The sequence below is a fragment of the Micromesistius poutassou genome (genome assembly GCF_964030765.1).
Source record: "Micromesistius poutassou genome assembly, chromosome: 6".
Classification (NCBI taxonomy): domain Eukaryota; kingdom Metazoa; phylum Chordata; class Actinopteri; order Gadiformes; family Gadidae; genus Micromesistius; species Micromesistius poutassou.
The window spans coordinates 1,578,456-1,598,614 of NC_140276.1; the positions used below are offsets into that span (position 1 = coordinate 1,578,456).

A 20,159-nucleotide genomic window follows, 5' to 3' on the forward strand; every position below is an offset into this window, starting at 1 on the left:
TAATAATTTAATTTAGAGTCAGGGTTAACCCTCACCCTTATTCTAACCTTAACCCTTACCTTAACCCTTATACTAGTGATATATTATAATGTGTATTACTGCAATCACTTAATTCATGGTTAATAAATGTACCTTTATTGTAAATTGCTACTGATATTTCTTGGCCAACAACATTTTACTTTTGGAGGACATAATAAACATAGAACAACAAAATAGCTATCACTAATATTCGATTTTCCATTTCCAGATTAAATAAATGTATTTTGAATATCTTGTTTGTTTGTTTGTTTATGTGTTTGTTTGCTATTGTCGTTTTAACGGTATGGTATCAAACATGCATACATATTAATATTGGAATTGTGTAGCGGGGGGGGGGGGGGGGAATATGACATCAAAAACAAGAACTAATGTGCAACAATGGCTGCACGCCGAATGTTTGATTGGCCACAGCAGTTTCGTTTTCCACTGCATGAGGAATTTCCCCTTGCATCACTAAGACGATGTCACTTTCTGTGAAGGAGATAAGATATAAAGGGCCTCTGGTGGCTCATCCTTTACAATCCACCTGTCTCTCTCCTGAGTCCTGACCCTCCTATAGTCCTCTCGCTTTGCCTGTGGAAGACCAAGACAGCACCAGTGAGATGAAAGCCACCGTGTTCAGCCTCATCAAAGTCCTGCTGCTCCTGAGCCTGCTGGCATCACTCGCCAGCGCCCAGGGTGAGTACATTAAGTCGTTAGGATGAAATGTGTCTCTGTGACACTGTAACACTTATTTTAACACAGGGTTGTGTGTGTGTGTGTGTGTGTGTGTGTGTGTGTGTGTGTGTGTGTGTGTGTGTGTGTGTGTGTGTGTGTGTGTGTGTGTGTGTGTGTGTGTGTGTGCGCGCAAAATATATCCCCCAAATACTACCTACTTTATATTCTGACGGGTATGAGTTGTATACATTGTGTTAAAATGTCTCTCTTTCTTCCTCTTTTCTCTCTTACTATTTCTAGGTCCCCGGACGAGTAGTTGTCGGTGTTTGTCTTCATCCCTCCGGAAATTGATCGGACGAAATGCTAAAACCATCGACATCTTTAAAGCAAACACTTTCTGTGACAAACTGGAGATTGTGTAAGAATACTACACTTGTTTTCTGTGAATCCACTAATACGGTGTATGGAGTTCTAGGGACACATACATGTTGACATGTTGTCCATGGCGTATAGATTGTACCTTGGAATCAATGGATACACACACAGGTTACATTCTGCTTTCATTTTAAATGAACCATCATTATATACATTATTGTATATCCTCTATCCGTGGATGTATAGGAGGAGTGTGTGTTGAAAATAACTAAATAACAAAATAATAATAAATTGATATAATAACTCAAAAATAAATTGTCTCTCCCCTCCAACAGTGTGACTAGGAGGGATGGAACGAGTTTCTGTCTGGATCCCAAATCCAAAAACGGTCTCTACCTGTGAGTCTACCTTACAGCCAATACATCAATAACAATATACAATACATCCTCGTATCTAAAATAAATAATTACAATACAGTTATTAACTATCCGCAAGAAATGCACCATGGCATTTCAACCAAGACAGTAACAGACTTATTCGTGTTAAATGTTTGTCAATGATCTCATCGCTTTTGTTTCCCTCCTTTTATTTTGTTTTGGTGTTCTACAGTCAAACGCAGAATGCTACAACTCCCGGGTCTACAAACCCAGCAGTTAATCAAATGGTCGAGTGAAGCCTCAAAAGTTTAATCCACACAAACATGCCAAGTACACTGAAGAATAGAAGGTCAAAGCAACAGGGTTGCTTGTTTTTATGTATTATACTTAAGCTATTGTGTTTTGTGTTGTCTTAGGCCAAGGTCTACTCCATGTCTTTTTTTTATATTGTGAATTGTGTGTACATAACTTGTTGTACTATCGTTTGATCTCTAATTTATAATAAAATGATTAATACATATCTTGTGTCTAGGTTTACTTCTGTGATACCAGAGTTATTGCTTCTAGGAAACCGTTTTCCTTGCTCTATTAAAAAGGAAAGAAAAGTATAATTAATAAACTAACAACAAGCCAAATCTTTTACTGCTCACAGGAGTACCGTGTTTATTTATATTTAGGGGTCATGGTGTCGTACCGCTGGACTGTCTTCAAATGCCAGCTCTGGTGGGCGTATCTCAGGAATGGAGGCTCATAGGCTGTCAATCTATTTACACAATAACCACCTCCAGACCCACATCTCTGGAACACACACACACACACACACACACACACACACACACACACACACACACACACACACACACACACACACACACACACACACACACACACACACACACACACACACACACACACACAAATGAATGACGGCGTGCGTCCTTTCTTCAGTCCTTGTTCTGCTTTCATTCAATCTTTCTTTCGATATTGCCGATTTGGCGAGTTGTGTTTTGACTTGGATACGTATAACAGTTCTGGACACTAGTCCGTTTAATCGTTTTTTGCCAAAACTTTCACTTTTAGAATATCTGATGGCGTGACGACTTCCGTCTGTGCCATCGGGATAGGTGATTTCATTCAAAGTCCGTCGACTGCCTTAGCGAATATTGACTCGCTGCGCGTCAGAGAGTAATGGACGCGGTGACCTGTCAGAATATAGTTCACTTCTATCACACCATACTGACGACCCTCAGGAGAGACCCTGCTGCAGAACTGAAATCAGCTATCAGTCACTTTGAGGTAAGGGATCATTTAAAGGGAATCAAAGACGCGATAATGCATCCTATTTAAAACATGCCCTTGTAAAATAGGTGGGGTTACTGAATGCATGGGACAAAAATATATGTTTTACTGGATAAAAACATCCGCCCAGCATTTGATTGGCAGTGATCAGCAGATGCAGGCACTGTGACTACTGAACGATTCCTTTTTGCAAGTCACTGTATCTGGCGTTAAACTCATGTATGCCGACGCTAAAAATAGTTTGCCCATACTGTCTCGGTTATGAGGGAACGATGGATTAGTTCAGGATTCCTGCTTGGGCTTATTGTGACATTAAATAAATTACAGCATGATGATGATGCAGCACAACGGATCGTGTGCATAGTTTGCATCATAGGCTACTGGCACTAGATATGATCTCTATACACAATGAGCTACTATAATTAAGGGGTGGCTTTAAACAGCACAAGCTTTTCCGTTATTAAATAGGCTACAATTTCAAATGTATAGGCTATAGGCTATTTAATTGATCAGTGAAAATCTGTGTGTGTTTGTTGTGTGTGTGTGTGTGTGTGTGTGTGTGCGCGTGTGTGTGTGTGCGTGTGTGTGTCTGAGTGTTTGTTTTTGTGTGTGTGTGTGTGTGTGTGTGTGTGTGTGTGTGTGTGTCTGAGTGTTTGTTTTTGTGTGTGTGTGTGTGTGTGTGTGTGTGCGCGTGCGTGCATGTGTGCGTGTGTGCGTGTGTGTGTGTGTGTGTGTGTGTGTGTGTGTGTGTGTGTGTGTGTGAGTGTTAGTAAAACGATCGGTCCACTGAGCAGGTAACCAGACTCTGATTCTATTTGAGGGGAGGCCGGGCAGGCGGAGCACCTCTCAGAACTCTGTGCACCATAGTGGGCGAACGTGAACTTTGCTACTTGTCGTTTCCTAAAGACCTACGCCGACACCAGCCCTACGCCTGTGAACTGCTTGTGAATCGTCTAATGCCTGCGTTCTCTTCTCGTATTTGTCTTTCTGTGGAAGTGTGCCGTCGAAAGTTTGTGTTGGGGAATCTAGACTCTTTGGAGCCGCTGTCTGACTTTGTTTCTCGTGGACGTACCATCATCCGCTGGCAGAATGTCCTCGAGACCAGGAGACATTCCAGGTAACCACATTCATTAGGATCATTTTCTTCTTCTTTTTTTCTATGTTGCTTTGAAGAACTTCAGATTGTGTATAGGAACCAAACAAATAGGCGAGTGAGTTTGAATAATAAAGACTTGACTTGACTTGACTTGAGTGCGATGTTGAGATGTGTGTAGAAGATAATGATGAAGGAGTTAATGGAGGAGGTTATGATAAGGATAATGGGTGAGGAAGGGTTGGAAGTTAGATGATGATGAGGATGATGATGGTGATGAAGGAGGGTGAATGTGTTTGTACAGGGTTGTAAATGAAGAATAAATAATTTAAGAGATATTTCATGTCCTTCATGAAACTGTTTTGCATTTATCAATCAATTAAATATATCAAACTATACAAATGTTAAATCTGTTGGAAGGGACAATGATAAGCCTGTGTCTTCCATAAGACATGTCGTTTTATACATCATATAAAAAGGGAACAATAATTATATCATAAACAGTATTATAGTCCCTATACTTTTAACACCTAATAACCTAATTCATTTCAACTAACTCTCTTTGAAAGGTACTATATGACTTGTTAAAATGTTACCGGAAGAAACCGTTTTGATTGCATAGTATAAAGAGAGCCTTTTTAATCAAACTCTCCCATCGTGCAGCGCTGGAGTCCGGCATGTCGTCAGGGTTCTTCTGTGGCCTGTCGAATCCCGTCGGGATGGCCCGTCGCACCTACGACGAGAACCTCGACGTGCCCCTGAACTCACCGCCCCCCGACATGAGCGTCAACATGCTGTGGAAGGACCCGGTCATTCCACGGCGCAGATTCAAGAAGCTCCCTGAGGTATTATTAGGGACCGAGCCAAACTTGGCAAGGACCCTATTGAAACCCTCGTGTTTATTATTCTTATTCTTATTTTCCCTCATCTTCGACTGCATTTTTCCCCCCCTGCACATATTCCAAAACTCATTTTTTCTTGGTGCATTTTGTGGGACTGGTGAAAAATTTGATATTCTAGCCCTCAAATTCACATTCGCCCCTAGGTGGCGCTATACCAACTATGCCAAAATTTCAACGTTTGCACAAGCATAACTCGTCACCGGTTGGACCTAAACTCATGAAACTTTGCACACATATTCAAATCCTCATAATGAAGAAATTTGCAGATACTAACTTAGCACTTCCGGTAGCCAGATTTCCCGCCATTTTGAATTTAGTTAAAAACAGTAAATTCCCCAAGGATCCCAGGTTTTTCGACTTTGACATAAATCCTTTGGCACATATCATCTATGGCCCATTATCTTCAATCTGACATAAGGATTAGTCTGTAGGATAAATTTCAAAGTACCCATGAGCCATTGAGTTCAAAAAGGGGTGTGTTTTTCACCCCAAAAATAGTAAATTGCACATATCTACATTAATTGGACTCCTATGGTGTTGGACCTCTCTACTAAAGTTGTTCACAATCAAATTCTGAACAAGATTGAGTCAACAATTTTTCAAATGGGGCGTGGCATTGAAGTGGGCGTGGCCCGATACTAAAATAGCCACAGTTCATAGACGCAATGTTTGATTTGAGCGGGACCAACTCAATGGCCATTAGGTACCAAAGTTCTAACTGCTCACCAAAAATTAAGTCGATTTAAAATACAACATGGCCGCCAGAGGCTCAAAATCACTCTGCGGACACCGTAATAGTTATGAATATGAAATTCACAGGACACGTGTAAACTGGTGCCGATAGCTCACATACCAAAATTCGTGTTTCTATTTTTTGTAGCGCCCCCTACAGGAACTTTAAAAAGCAGCCCATGCGCCACGTTTCACCTATATGTATGAAACTCAGTATTCACGTACAATGTGCCCATACCTACAGAAAAGCCTCTTGGACCCATGCCCCAAACCCCACAGGAAGTCGGCTATTTGCATTTCTAATTTTCACTTTTGGCGGCCATTTTGAATTTTTTTCACTTTTTTGCCTTGTATTTGAATGAACTCCTCCTAGGGAATTTATCGAATCTGCTTCCAAATTGGTCAGTACAGTCAATAAATGGTGCCGAACCAACGCCGTGCTATTTGTGACTGTACGTTGAAGGGCGTGTCCGTGGCGTGCCGTCAAAGTTGGCCATTTTTGAATTCCGTCGCCTTGTATTTGAACTAACTCCTCCTAGGGAATTTATGGAATCTGCTTCCAAATTGGTCAGTACAGTCATGAAATGGTGCTGAATAAACGCCGTGCTATTTGGGACTGTACGTTGAAGGGCGTGTCCGTGGCGTGATGTCAAAGTTGGCCATTTTGAATGGAATTTCACTTTTTCGCATTGTATTTGAACAAACTCCTCCTAGGGAATTTATCGCATCTGCTTCACAATTGGTTAGTACAGTCAAAAAATGGTGCTGAACCAACACCGTGCTATTTGTGACTGTACATTGAAGGGCGTGGCCGTGGCGTGCCGTCAAAGTTGGCCATTTTTGAATTCCGTCGTCTTGTATTTGAACTAACTCCTCCTAGGGAATTTATCGGATCATTGATGTAGGGTTAATAATGTTAGTTAAAGTTGTTACAACATGTAATTCAGTTAAATGTGCTCTTACATGTTAACGTCAAAACAATCAGTAGGACACCACAGGGCACCTCTGCTTCTACAGATTACATAAATTCGCGAATTTTTTTTTAAACTGCGCTTTTTTAAAACTGCGCGCAGTGATGAACGGGACCTCGTGCCGGCTTGCGGCTGCGTCACGTGCGGTCCTAACATGTGCACATCTTGCCAGCACACATGTTACGACGGCACGTGACGCGGCCGCAAGCCGGCGCGATTTTTTTTTAAAACTGCGCGCAGTGATGAACGGGACCTCGTAGTGGCGGCTGCAAGCCGGCGCGAGGTCCCGTTCATCACTGCGCGCAGTTTTAATTATTATTGTATTATTAGGGACCGAGCCAAACTTGGCAAGGACCCTATTGAAACCCTCGTGATTATTAGGGACCGAGCCAAACATGGCAAGGTCCCTATTGAAACCCTCATGTTTATTATTATTCTTCCGCCGTATTTTTCCACGACTTCGACTGCATTTTTCCCCCCCTGAACATATACGAAAACTCAATTTTTTTTGGTGCAATTGTGGGGACTGGTGAAAAATTTGATATTCTAGCCCTCAAATTCACATTCGCCCCTAGGTGGCGCTATAGCAACTGTTCAAAAGTGCAAACTTTGCACAAGCAGCACGCGTCACCGGTTTGATCTACACTCATGAAACTTTACACACACATGAAAATCCTCATGATGAACAAAAAATTCTCTTGAACTGAACATTTCCGGGTTGCCAGATTTTCCGCCATTTTGAATTATGTTAAAAACAGCAAATTGCCTAAGGATCCCAGGTTTTTCGACTTTGACAAAAATCCTTTGGCAGATATCATCTATGGCCGATTATCTTCAATATGACTTAAGGATTAGTCTGTACAATACAATTTCAAGCTCCCATGAGCCATTGAGTTCTAAAATGGGTGTGGTTGAAAATGCCTAAAAAGTAAATTGCTCATATCAACATCAAATTGGACTCCTATGATGTTGACCCAGATACAAAAGTTGTTCAGAATCAAATTCTGAACAAGATAAAGTAAAAAAAAATTAGAATGGGGCGTGCCATCGAAATGGGCGTGGCCTGTCACTAAAAGCGCCACAGTTCATAGACACAATGTTTGATTTGAGCGGAACCAACTTAGTGGCCATTGAGGACCAAAGTTTCAACTGCTCAAGTAAAATGAAGTCGATTGCCAAAACAACATGGCCGCCAGAGGAGGGTAAATCACTCAGCGGAGTCCGTAATAGTTATGGCGGAGACCGTAATAGTTATGAATATGAAATTCACAGGACACGTGTAGACTGGTGCCTGTAGCTCACATACCAAAATTCGTGTTTCTATTTTTTGTAGCGCCCCCTACAGGAACTTTAAAAAGCAGCCCCTGCGCCACGTTTCACCAATATGTATGAAAATCGGTAGGCACGTATAACGTGCCAATACCTACAGAAAAGCCTCTTGGACCCATGCTCCAAACCCCACAAGACGTCGGCTATTTGCATTTTTAATTTTCACTCTCGGCGGCCATTTTGAATTTTTTTTCACTTTTTTGCCTTGTATTTGAATGAACTCCTCCTAGGGAATTTATCGGATCTGCTTAAAAATTGGTCAGTACAGTCAATAAATGGTGCCGAACCAACGCCGTGCTATTTGTGACTGTACATTGAAGGGCGTGTCCGTGGCGTGCCGTCAAAGTTGGCCATTTTGGAATTCCGTCGCCTTGTATTTGAACTAACTCCTCCTAGGGAATTTATCGGATCTGCTTCCAAATTGGTCAGTACAGTCATGAAATGGTGCTGAACCAAAATCGTGCTATTTGTGACTGTACGTTGAAGGGCGTGTCCGTGGCGTGCCGTCAAATTTGGCCATTTTGAATGGAATTTCACTTTTTCGCATTGTATTTGAACGAACTCCTCCTAGGGAATTTATCGCATCTGCTTCACAATTAGTCAGTACAGTCATGACATGGAGCTCAACCAACGCCGTGTTATTTGTGACTGTACGTTGAAGGGCGTGTCCGTGGCGTGCCGTCAAATTTGGCCGTTTTGAATTCCGTGGTCTTATTTTCGCTTTTTTCCCCTTGTATTTGAACGAACTCCTCCTAGGGTATTTATCGGATCTGCTTCACAATTGCTCAGTACAGTCAAAAAATGGTGCTCAACCAACGCCGTGTTATTTGTGACTGTACGTTGAAGGGCATGGCCGTGGCGTGCTGTCAAAGTTGGCCATTTTGAATGGAATTCTTTCACTTTTTCGCCTTGTATTTGAACTAACTCCTCCTAGGGAATTTATCGGATCATTGATGTAGGGTTAATGAACATGTAATTCAGTTAAATGTGGTCTTACATGTTAATGTCAAAACAATCAGTAGGACACCACAGGGCACCTCTGCTTCTACAGATTACATAAATTTGCGAATTTTTTTTAAAACTGCGCTTTTTTAAAACTGTGCGCAGTGATGAACGGGACCTCGCGCCGGCTTGCGGCTGCGTCACGTGCGGTCCTAACATGTGCACATCTTGCCAGCACACATGTTACGACGGCACGTGAACGCGGCCGCAAGCCGGCGCGATTTTTTTTTAAAACTGCGCGCAGTGATGAACGGGACCTCGTAGTGGCGGCTGCAAGCCGGCGCGAGGTCCCGTTCATCACTGCGCGCAGTTTTAATTATTAGGGACCGAGCCAAACTTGGCAAGGACCCTATTGAAACCCTCGTGATTATTATTATTATTATTTTCCACGACTTCGACTGCATTTTTCCCCCCCTGCACATATTCTAAAACTCAAATTTTTTTGGTGCAATTGTGGGGACTGGTGAAAAATTTGATAATCTAGCCCTCAAATTCACATTCGCCCCTAGGTGGCGCTATAGCAACTGTTCAAAAGTGCAAACTTTGCACAAGCAGCACGCGTCACCGGTTTGATCTACATTCATGAAACTTTGCCCACACATGAAAATCCTCATGATGAACAAAAAAGTCTCTTGAACTGAACACTTCCGGTAGCCATATTTTCCGCCATTTTGAATTTAGTTAAAAACAGTAAATTCCCCAAGGATCCCAGGTTTTTCGACTGTGACCAAAATCCTTTGGCACATATCATATATGGCCCATTATCTTCAATCTGACTTAAGGATTAGTCTGTACAATAAAGTTTAGAGCATCAACGAGTTCTAAAAGGGGTGTGGTTGAAACCTCGAAAATAGTTAATTGCTCATATCAACGTCAAGTTGGACGCCTATGATGTTGGCCCAAATACAAAAGTTGTTCAGAATCAAATTCTGAACAAGATAAAGTCAACATATTTTCAAATGGGGCGTGGCATCGAAATGGGCGTGGCCTGACACTAAAATCGCCACAGTTCATAGACGCAATGTTTGATTTCAGCGGGACCGACTTAGTGGCCGTTAGGTACCAAAGTTCTAACTGCTCACCAAAAATTAAGTCGATTTAAAAAACAACATGGCCGCCAGAGCCTCAAAATCACTGTGCGGAGACCGTAATAGTTATGAATATGAAATTCACGGCACACGTGTAAACTGGTGCCGATAGCTCACATACCAAAATTCGTGTTTCTATTTTTTGTAGCGCCCCCTACAGGAACTTTAAAAAGCAGCCCCTGCGCCACGTTTCACCAATATGTATGAAACTCAGTATTCACGTACAATGTGCCCATACCTACAGAAAAGCCTCTTGGACCCATGCCCCAAACCCCACAGGAAGTCGGCTATTTGCATTTCTAATTTTCACTTTTGGCGGCCATTTTGAATTTTTTTCACTTTTTTGCCTTGTATTTGAATGAACTCCTCCTAGGGATTTTATCGGATCTGCTTCAAAATTGGTCGGTACAGTCATGAAGTGGTGCTGAACCAAAATCATGCTATTTGTGATTGTACGTTGAAGGGCGTGTCGGTGGCATGCCGTCAAAGTTGGCCATTTTTGAATTCCGTCGCCTTGTATTAAACTTACTCCTCCTAGGGAATTTATCAGATCTGCTTCAAAATTGGTCAGTACAGTCATGAAGTGGTGCTGAACCAAAATCATGCTATTTGTGATTGTACGTTGAAGGGCGTGTCCGTGGCATGCCATTAAAGTTGGCCATTTTTGAATTCCGTCGCCTTGTATTTGAACTAACTCCTCCTAGGCAATTTATCGCATCATTGATGTAGGGTTAATGAACATGTAATTCAGTTAAATGTGGTCTTACATGTTAATGTCAAAACAATCAGTAGGACACCACAGGGCACCTCTGCTTCTACAGATTACATAAATTTGCGAATTTTTTTTAAAACTGCGCTTTTTTAAAACTGAGCGCAGTGATGAACGGGACCTCGTGCCGGCTTGCGGCTGCGTCACGTGCGGTCCTAACATGTGCACATCTTGCCAGCACACATGTTACGACGGCACGTGACGCGGCCGCAAGCCGGCGCGATTTTTTTTTAAAACTGCGCGCAGTGATGAACGGGACCTCGTAGTGGCGGCTGCAAGCCGGCGCGAGGTCCCGTTCATCACTGCGCGCAGTTTTAATTATTATTATTATTATTATTATTTTCCACGACTTCGACTGCATTTTTCCCCCCCTGCACATATTCTAAAACTCAAAATTTTTTGGTGCAATTGTGGGGACTGGTGAAAAATTTGATATTCTAGCCCTCAAATTCACATTCGCCCCTAGGTGGCGCTATAGCAACTGTTCAAAAGTGCAAACTTTGCACAAGCATATCTCGCCACCGGTTTGACCTACACTCATGAAACTTTGCACACACATGCATATCCTCATGATGAACAAAAATGTCTCTTGAACTGAACACTTCCGGTAGCCATATTTTCCGCCATTTTGAATTTAGTTAAAAACAGTAAATTCCCCAAGGATCCCAGGTTTTTCGACTTTGACAAAATTCCTTTGGCACATATCATCTATGGCCCATTATCTTCAATCTGACTTAAGGATTAGTCTGTACAATAAAGTTTAGAGCACCAATGAGTTCTAAAAGTGGTGTGGTTGAAACCTCGAAAATAGTTAATTGCTCATATCAACGTCAAGTTGGACGCCTATGATGTTGGCCCCAATACAAAAGTTGTTCAGAATCAAATTCTGAACAAGATAAAGTCAACATATTTTCAAATGGGGCGTGGCATCGAAATGGGCGTGGCCTGACACTAAAATCGCCACAGTTCATAGACGCAATGTTTGATTTGAGCGGGACCAACTCAATGGCCATTAGGTACCAAAGTTCTAACTGCTCACCAAAAATTAAGTCGATTTAAAATACAACATGGCCGCCAGAGGCTCAAAATCACTGTGCGGAGACCGTAATAGTTATGAATATGAAATTCACAGGACACGTGTAAACTGGTGCCGATAGCTCACATACCAAAATTCGTGTTTCTATTTTTTGTAGCGCCCCCTACAGGAACTTTAAAAAGCAGCCCCTGCGCCACGTTTCACCAATATGTATGAAACTCAGTATTCACGTACAATGTGCCCATACCTACAGAAAAGCCTCTTGGACCCATGCCCCAAACCCCACAGGAAGTCGGCTATTTGCATTTCTAATTTTCACTTTTGGCGGCCATTTTGAATTTTTTTCACTTTTTTGCCTTGTATTTGAATGAACTCCTCCTAGGGAATTTATCGGATCTGCTTCAAAATTGGTCAGTACAGTCATGAAGTGGTGCTGAACAAAAATCCTGCTATTTGTGACTGTACGTTGAAGGGCGTGTCCGTGGCGTGCCGTCAAAGTTGGCCATTTTGAATGGAATTCTTTCACTTTTTCGCCTTGTATTTCAACTAACTCCTCCTAGGGAATTTATCGGATCATTGATGTAGGGTTAATAATGTTAGTTAAAGTTGTTACAACATGTAATTCAGTTAAATGTGGTCTTACATGTTAATGTCAAAACAATCAGTAGGACACCACAGGGCACCTCTGCTTCTACAGATTACATAAATTTGCGAATTTTTTTTAAAACTGCGCTTTTTTAAAACTGAGCGCAGTGATGAACGGGACCTCGTGCCGGCTTGCGGCTGCGTCACGTGCGGTCCTAACATGTGCACATCTTGCCAGCACACATGTTACGACGGCACGTGACGCGGCCGCAAGCCGGCGCGATTTTTTTTTAAAACTGCGCGCAGTGATGAACGGGACCTCGTAGTGGCGGCTGCAAGCCGGCGCGAGGTCCCGTTCATCACTGCGCGCAGTTTTAATTGTTATTATTATTATTATTATTATTATTGTTATTATTGTTATTATTATACAACTGAGCACCACACTAACACTTTCAAAACATTGAATGCAGCAGCATTGTGTAACCTTTCAAATAGCCCCTGGCTTAAAAGTCAATGTTGATCAATATATATTTTCTAATAATGTTAATAATCACTAATCATCATCATATCATCAACGGATATATTCTACAAAAGCTACAAAACGCTTGTCAGACCGAGTCTCTCTCTTTGATTACAAGAATCTTAGTATGGAACCTCCCTAAACCCCTCTCACGCACGCCACCCAGCCAAACGAGCTGTGTTACAGAGTTAGAACTCCATAACTATAAAAATGTATCACACTGCTAACTCAAATTAGTCCCAAGGCCTGGTGGCCGAAAGAGGGTAGGGATATGGCATTGACATTTAACTTCAAAACACATAATAAATAATAATCTGATCTCTCATATTCTGAATTATGATAACGGATCACCCCTGAAGTAAAAGCGAATCACTGCATGTCCCTAGACGTAGCATTGGTCCAATCCAGGTGTGGGATTTAGCTACAACGCGAGCTATTGTGTTGTTTGTTTTACTATCCAATCGTATGATCCTTTGTGTGTGTGTGTGTGTGTGTGTGTGTGTGTGTGTGTGTGTGTGTGTGTGTGTGTGTGTGTGTGTGTGTGTGTGTGTGTGTGTGTGTGTGTGTGTGTGTGTGTGTGTGTGTGTGTGTGTGTGTGTGTGTGTGTGATATCAGGAAGGGGAAAGTCACCCCAAACTGCCGGTGCTTGAGCTTGCCGCCCCCCCTGGGGCCCCCAGGTCCCCGGCCCCAGTAGTGAGGGCCAAGGCCACGTCGCTCATGTGCTCCCTGATGATCAGTAAGCCCCCTTCCCTCTCTCTCTCTTTACCCTCACCAACAGACTCTGAAGACACAGTGAAAATGTTTTTTTTTTCCTTGTAAAATAACCTTGAGGAAGTTAAAAAAGGGGCGGCGACGTCATGCCACCAGGTGTGCGTGTGATTATCCATTACAAGCCGTTTCAAAGTCTGCCTTTCACCTGTGCCCCAGTGACGTTACTAGGGGGCGTATCCACCTAGATATATGATGGATAGATCAGTCCACCAGCCTAACCAGTGGCCTACCTGTGGCCAATGTTGCTGATCTGTCCGTAATACATCTAGGTGGACACACCCACTGGTGCTGTCACTAGGGCAAAGGGAAAGGCAGATTTCTTGAAATGACACAATCCCTGAAATGGCTAATCCCACTGACGCCTGGCGGCATGATAGCACCCCTTCGATGTTTACAAAAGGCACCATCTCTCCGGCAGTATTAGGCCGAGCCGAGCCCCTCCTGGTGAAGTGCACAGAGGCCGAGAGTGTTCCCGTTACCCCCCGTTCTTTTGAGTCTGACTTTGTGTTCCCCCCCCCCCCCCCCCGTGGCCCCACAGAGCAGTCCCACGACAGCCTGCAGAGATTCGAGCATCAGGCCGGGCTGACCGATGACGTGTACTCCCCACACAAGGGCCTGTCTGCGGAGGAGACGCGCTCACCCCGTCTGGCCGATGGCACCCTCCCAGTGAGTCCGGAAATAAAACACTGCGCACCGCGCTGTCGCTTTGGGCCGCTAGCGCGGAGGGTAAAACTGTGCGGGCATTTTTTTGCTGTATAGGAAAGCCGATGCACCGCGCATACACTTGTGTGTTGACTCACCCGGATACCTATGTTGCCACTTGCTTCCAAATACTTAGTGTACACTATACCAGTGTGTTATATATTTCATATAACTTAGCCAGCCTGGACTGCAAGGCAAAATAATACATTAAATTCAATGAGAGAGATTTCTTCATGGAGACCACCAAATACAACTGTAATGTCTCTTTCACAAACATGTTAACATGGTTAATTGTATTGAGAGAGAAAAAAAAACATGTTTGGAAAGTCTGCAATGGTTGTTGTTTTTTTTCCCAGGACCCTTGAAGCTTTCTATGATGGGATGGATAATGATTATGCAGTTGTTCATGTCCACATGCCACTGAAAGATCTGTTACTTGCAAGCAGAAATCGCTCTGCTTTCCCCCCAGACCCAATCAGGGATAATGCTCTGTCTCATAAACTATGGGTTTCCAACCATCCATTGAGCTACATTCCCGGGCCATCTGCTTCCAAGAAGTGCTCATGTCACAACACGTGTTGAAATAGAACACCACTCAGGGTGGCCCTTGAAGGATTAATATCTCACATAAATGTACATTTATTAGAAAGTTATACACAATGTGAAACTGGCAAATGTCACTGAAAGTGGATGTGTTATTCTGCCTCCATTACATAATAATAATAATAATAATAATAATAATAATAGTAGTAGGCGGTTTGTTTTGTTACAGTGCGGTAAACAAGTTACGCAATCATGGGGATACCGGCTGGTTCTAGATTATTGTTGCTTGGTAACGGATTTTAAAGAGCCCCCCTCACCCCCCTCTGTTGTACCGCCTCGACCAATCAGCGACGTCTCCGGGTTGTTTTTCAGTCGGCCGACATTCATAGTTTGTACATCTTGTGCCTTCGTTCGTTAGCCATTTAATCCACACACATTAAACTCGTTCACATATCAGGAAAAAAAATGGATTCAACGATGAAGTGGACGGGTCTTAAGGGCGAAGTGAACCTAGTGGCCATCATTAAAAGGTACGTTTTGTGAAGGGCCGCGTGTATATATAGTCAACGACTGTCGCGAGCCGAGCCTCCCCCCCCGTCCGCGAGCTGCTGGCTAACCGCTAGCGCTAGGCTAGGCTAGGCTAGGCTAAGCTAGGCTAACGGGGATGCTAAAACAACATCGTTCCTGTCCAACGCGGTGGCCCCTTAGTGTGTCGTCCTGGTTCAGTCATACGTATTCCTCCTCCTACTTATAGGATGTATACTGTGGTGTTTTTTTTGTTCGTGTATGTATCCGTGATATTTCCCTGGCTCCTCCAAAAACGTAACATTTACACTGACGTTAGCTTAGCCTGTGGAGGGTTTAGCCCCAGCGCCGCGCACAGGGCTAACGTGCTAATCGTAGCTTGAACGTCAAAAAGGTTTCACATTAAACATGGGGTGAAAATAAAATATATCTATACCTCTACCTATAACCTATTTATATTCGTACTTAAGGTCGTACTTAAGTGTTTTTACCCAGCATGCTTCGCTGGTTCATGCCAGAGGACTGAAGATGGAGAACTGTGCCCCCAATGTTACTATCATGCAAAATAATGCGATGCAAAAACACTAGAATGGTGTTTTTATAATGATGCAGAAACCACTCTCTTGTGCTTTTCCACGTGCAACCGAGTAGTTCGTTATAATTGCACAACGCCTTTTCCGTAAGCTGTGTTATTATATGAGCAACGTAGTATTGCTGTGCTACCACAATGCACAAGGGATATGCGTATGCTTGCTGTGCATGTGCAATGAGCGACAGAGAGTACGGTATTGTCATGCAGAGTGGACGGGGTTTCGGGGTTTGACGTCCATTTGGTCCCCCCGGTCTCTCCCCCCCCCCCCCCCCCCCCCCCAGCCAGCCCCTCCCTTGGGGTTAGTAGTATTACATGAGTCGATACTCGGGCAGTGGGCTCACCTCAGTTTGAACCCCAGTCCAGATCATGGACCCAGCTATGGGTCTGAATGGACCCACCTGACTAAGGGGTCTAGTTGAATGTCTTTGTAGTCCAGTTGCGGGGGTACCTGTGTTTTAAGTGCTGGATTTATCTCTTTATTTTTTTGTTAAAAGTCGTCTGTAGTAGTTATGGAGGCCCGGCCGTATATCAAATTGACCTGAGTCAAGTTGTGTTTTACGAAAACACAACAAAACACCAAGGCAGGTATCTATGTATGTCTTACACCACTTAGGGAATCATGTCTTAAATGGAGTCCTGATTACGGTATTGACTGGAGTAGGATAGGAATAGGAATAGGAGTAGGATAAACATTGACAGCGATAGGGACGTGGTATTACATAAGCACCGATTTTGGACCTCGAAGATTTTTTCGTTTCCCAACTGCGGTCTTGACGTGGGTAAAGGTCCCAGAGAAGGGATTCATTTACAGAAGGGGTGAACGACATGGTCAACACAATGATAAGGTTATTATGCTGACAGATGGGTTACATATTTGCTGTAAGTGAGAATGACACTTTTTGTATCAACGTTTTTATTTTCATTGAAAAGGCAACTGAACTCATGACATTTGTGGGGGTCACTACCACTACATGTTTTCCTACTTCCAGAGAAAAAAATCTGTAAGCCGGGCAATCTCTGATTTATAATGGTGTTTTAAGTTTACATGTACACATTTCACCCATATCAAAAAATTGCATCTCCTATGGATATTGCTCTTGACAATACTGCCATTTCCAAGTTTTATGGAACACACACACACACACTCACTCATTCTCGCCAATATGGTCAAGATGATTGACCACATGCTTATGTTTGTTGCATCAGACTAGATCTGCAAACACTAGCAGAACACAGTCAGCCTTTAGATTGGCCTTGAAGCGAGGTTCCCGGTCACCATGTGCGTGTTTGCGTCCAAACCCACAGGCTTGTGTGGTTGGCTGAACGGTTGACCACCCAGAGACGTTTCAGCCAACCCGTTTCCTAACAACCATCCCTCCCTCCCTCCTCTGTGCAGAAGCTGAGAATGCCAAGCGGGGAGTTGAAAGAGGACAGACCTACGACATCGTCTCAGTCCACCCCGTACGGCACCCCTTCCGTCACCCCCTGCGTCACCCCTTCGGTCACCCCCTGTGTGACCCCCTGCGTGAGCCCTCACAGTTCACCCGTGACCCCTCGCAGGTAGGTGTCTCCCCCCCCCCCCCAGGTCTAAGTTGGTGGTCTCGAAGATCCTCTGGTCGATAGTGACCGTCTAGTGCAGAATGAGGTAACAGTGGTGATGGAGTTTATGAAATTTCCCCTTAAAGTTTTAAACAAAATGTTCAAATAGAAAATAATGTCCAGATATGTATCCAGCTGTTCTATCATTTCTATAAAGAAAGAAAAAATAATAATAACTCGATTTTATTAGTTAGGTGATTGTTTTACACCGAAATCGTGATCAGAATTCGATTAATCGCCCAGCCCTATAGGAGCCGATGGCTCGTTGAAGAAAGCCCTGACATTTGCAGTTTTATGAATGAGTCGGTGGCGACACTGTTTGTAACACTTGGAAGAACAAGAACAAAATCTTCAGGACTGCCACTTTAAATCGAATGAGCCATGTCCTCAGCACACATTCATGGTTCTCCTAAAACGTATGGATGTTTGGAGACCTTTTGTACTAGTCAAGGATGTTTCAAAGGGTCCATTTTGTCCACGAATCACATTTTTCCAGGAAGTTCGTTCCTGCCATTTGTGCATCATGCATCAAAAACCTGTCCCTGGTTTTGTTTCTAGGTCCTGGTTCGGTTCTTCCAGTCTTCTCTCCCCCCCGGAGCTTGGTAATCACAGCCCTAGCAGCGACATGGGAGGCAACGAGGGCAGTGGAGGAGGAGGAGGAGGTGGAGGAGTAGACAGGTGGAGCTTCTTTGGACCACGGCCCGTTGTGCAGAAGTCCCCCACGGACCCGGGCTCAGACACCGGCCCTGGTGAGCACTCTCCCCATGTCTGCCTCTCTGCAGATTTGTCTTATTATAGTCTTATTGGCAATGACGGGAAGATAAGAATGCAGAATGATTTTTCAGCTGCCTTTTAGATTGCGGTGATGCAAAGCTGAAAAGATGATCCTCCCACTATGAGTGGAAAGGATCCACTCCTACGTTTAATTTAGCCACATGTACATGTATCGCCGTGCGATGCTCAGGGTCTCTCCCCCCTCTCCGACGCAGGGTTCACGCTGCAGACCTACTTCGGCCTGCAGAAGTCCACCACCATGGACGCCATCAAGACCCAGGTGCACCTCAAGGTGGACGACCCGGCCCACTTCCTGCCGCCCAAGATGGACCTCTCGGGCCTGGAGTCCAGGCACGCCGCCCAGCGTCCGCACAAGCTCAAACCGCGGGACATGAATGTGCTCACGCCCTCGGGCTTCTGAGGCCAACAAGTACCCCACCTGACTCTATCCCCCCCCCCCCCCCCCACCAACTTCACACACACACACACACACACACACACACACACACACACACACACACACACACACACACACACACACACACACACACACACACACACACACACACACACACATACACATACACTCACACATGCATCTCTGTTCACTACACCCTCCCAGAGAGGACGTATATAAGTATTAGTCGCCCCTTACTGACCCGTGCCCTGGTCCTGTCCGTCGTACGCAAGACCTCCGCCTGGACTCACGGCTCCTGCGGCCTCAAACCCAAGTTTATTTGTCAATTGGAGGATCGCTTTTCTCTTGTGTTGGTCTTTTGTTCTTGCTACGGTGTCATAACAAACTCGAACTGCTCATCCTAGTATCAATCATGTGAATGGGAGCGATATATTTCTGCTCTTGGACACCATTGGGATGTGTTCAACCGCCCCCCCAACACCATCTCCTCCCCAAGCCAACTCCCACCTCCATGTTCACCCCCCCTCCTTTTTTTTGCTTCATTTAAAAACAAAATGAAACTTTTAATGTCATGACTGATATTGTGCCTGAGATAGCACTATGTATGCTTTTGGCCGCTGTGCTGCTTTAATTTGCCTAATTTATTTTGTTGTTAAAATATGTTTGTTGCCTAGTGATGCTGACTGAAAGTTGAGTGGTTTTCTTCTGACTTGCAGTCTTTTTATAATTTTGAAGTCAGTAGTTCACAGTGCTCTGCTTTTAATGTTTTATTCTGTTCTGATTTATATACAATGCGTTTCATAATGCCAAGCTACACCGCTGTAATGTTTTGAAGATTGTATTTTATACAATTCGATAGACATTGTGTGGTTATTTTGATTTGATTTTTTTTTATATATATATATACATACAAAGCACATTTCCTCAATCCATGCTGTTCAAAAAATGTATATAACTTCCACTACTTAAAGGCACAAAGGAGTATCTCCTGATGACTTCTGTAAATAAATATTGATAGTAACGAGCTACGCGTGATTCTTGTTTGTTTGTCAGGTTTTGACTCATTTAAATAATAGGTTTTAGGTTTGACACTTGTTTAGGAGGCAAACAGATTCTTTTCCTTGACATGCAATATGCTAGCATTTGTCCAGTAGATGGCAGAGTAGGTCAAGTTATCTGCCACTGTAAACCGGCTGTCTGACTAACATTGTTATTGAACATGGGTTCTTGTTGAATGACCCATAAAATGCTATTTGTATTGCCAATTTTCTATTGTAACATTTAGTACTTTTAGTATAGCAAACTTAAAAATACACCAATTAATTCCTTACATGCTATGATTTAGTGGCTGTGATTCGTTTTAGAAAGTGTTAAAGGAGAAGAGCAAAGAATCTGAAATATTTCACTTGCCAGTTTCACAGCAATTATCCCCAATTACCTTTACCTTTTTAGTCACTAAGC

At 43.5% G+C, this 20,159-nt stretch overlaps 1 protein-coding gene and 1 long non-coding RNA gene across 3 annotated transcripts; both read left to right on the forward strand.

The window, feature by feature from the left end:
* Window positions 1-574: 574 nt before the first annotated feature.
* On the forward strand, window positions 575-1,968 carry LOC311345127. The gene is made up of 4 exons (XR_014633663.1): window positions 575-717; window positions 997-1,114; window positions 1,407-1,469; window positions 1,681-1,968. It is a non-coding gene; the product is annotated as an uncharacterized lncRNA (long non-coding RNA).
* A 396-nt stretch (window positions 1,969-2,364) lies between these two features.
* Window positions 2,365-19,722, forward strand: LOC311344665 (putative monooxygenase p33MONOX). 2 transcript variants are annotated; one of them, XM_084469022.1, is made up of 8 exons: window positions 2,365-2,744; window positions 3,744-3,864; window positions 4,504-4,685; window positions 13,390-13,510; window positions 14,084-14,211; window positions 17,304-17,467; window positions 18,065-18,255; window positions 18,496-19,722. In XM_084469022.1, the coding sequence occupies exons 2-8, from the start codon at window positions 3,837-3,839 to the stop codon at window positions 18,699-18,701; spliced, it is 1,020 nt and encodes a 339-aa protein (XP_084325148.1). In that variant the 5' UTR covers window positions 2,365-2,744; window positions 3,744-3,836; the 3' UTR covers window positions 18,702-19,722. The 2 variants fall into 2 exon arrangements, with proteins under 2 accessions (XP_084325148.1, XP_084325149.1); XM_084469023.1 differs by lacking the exon at window positions 2,365-2,744 and having other exon boundaries at window positions 3,478-3,864.
* Window positions 19,723-20,159: the final 437 nt, after the last annotated feature.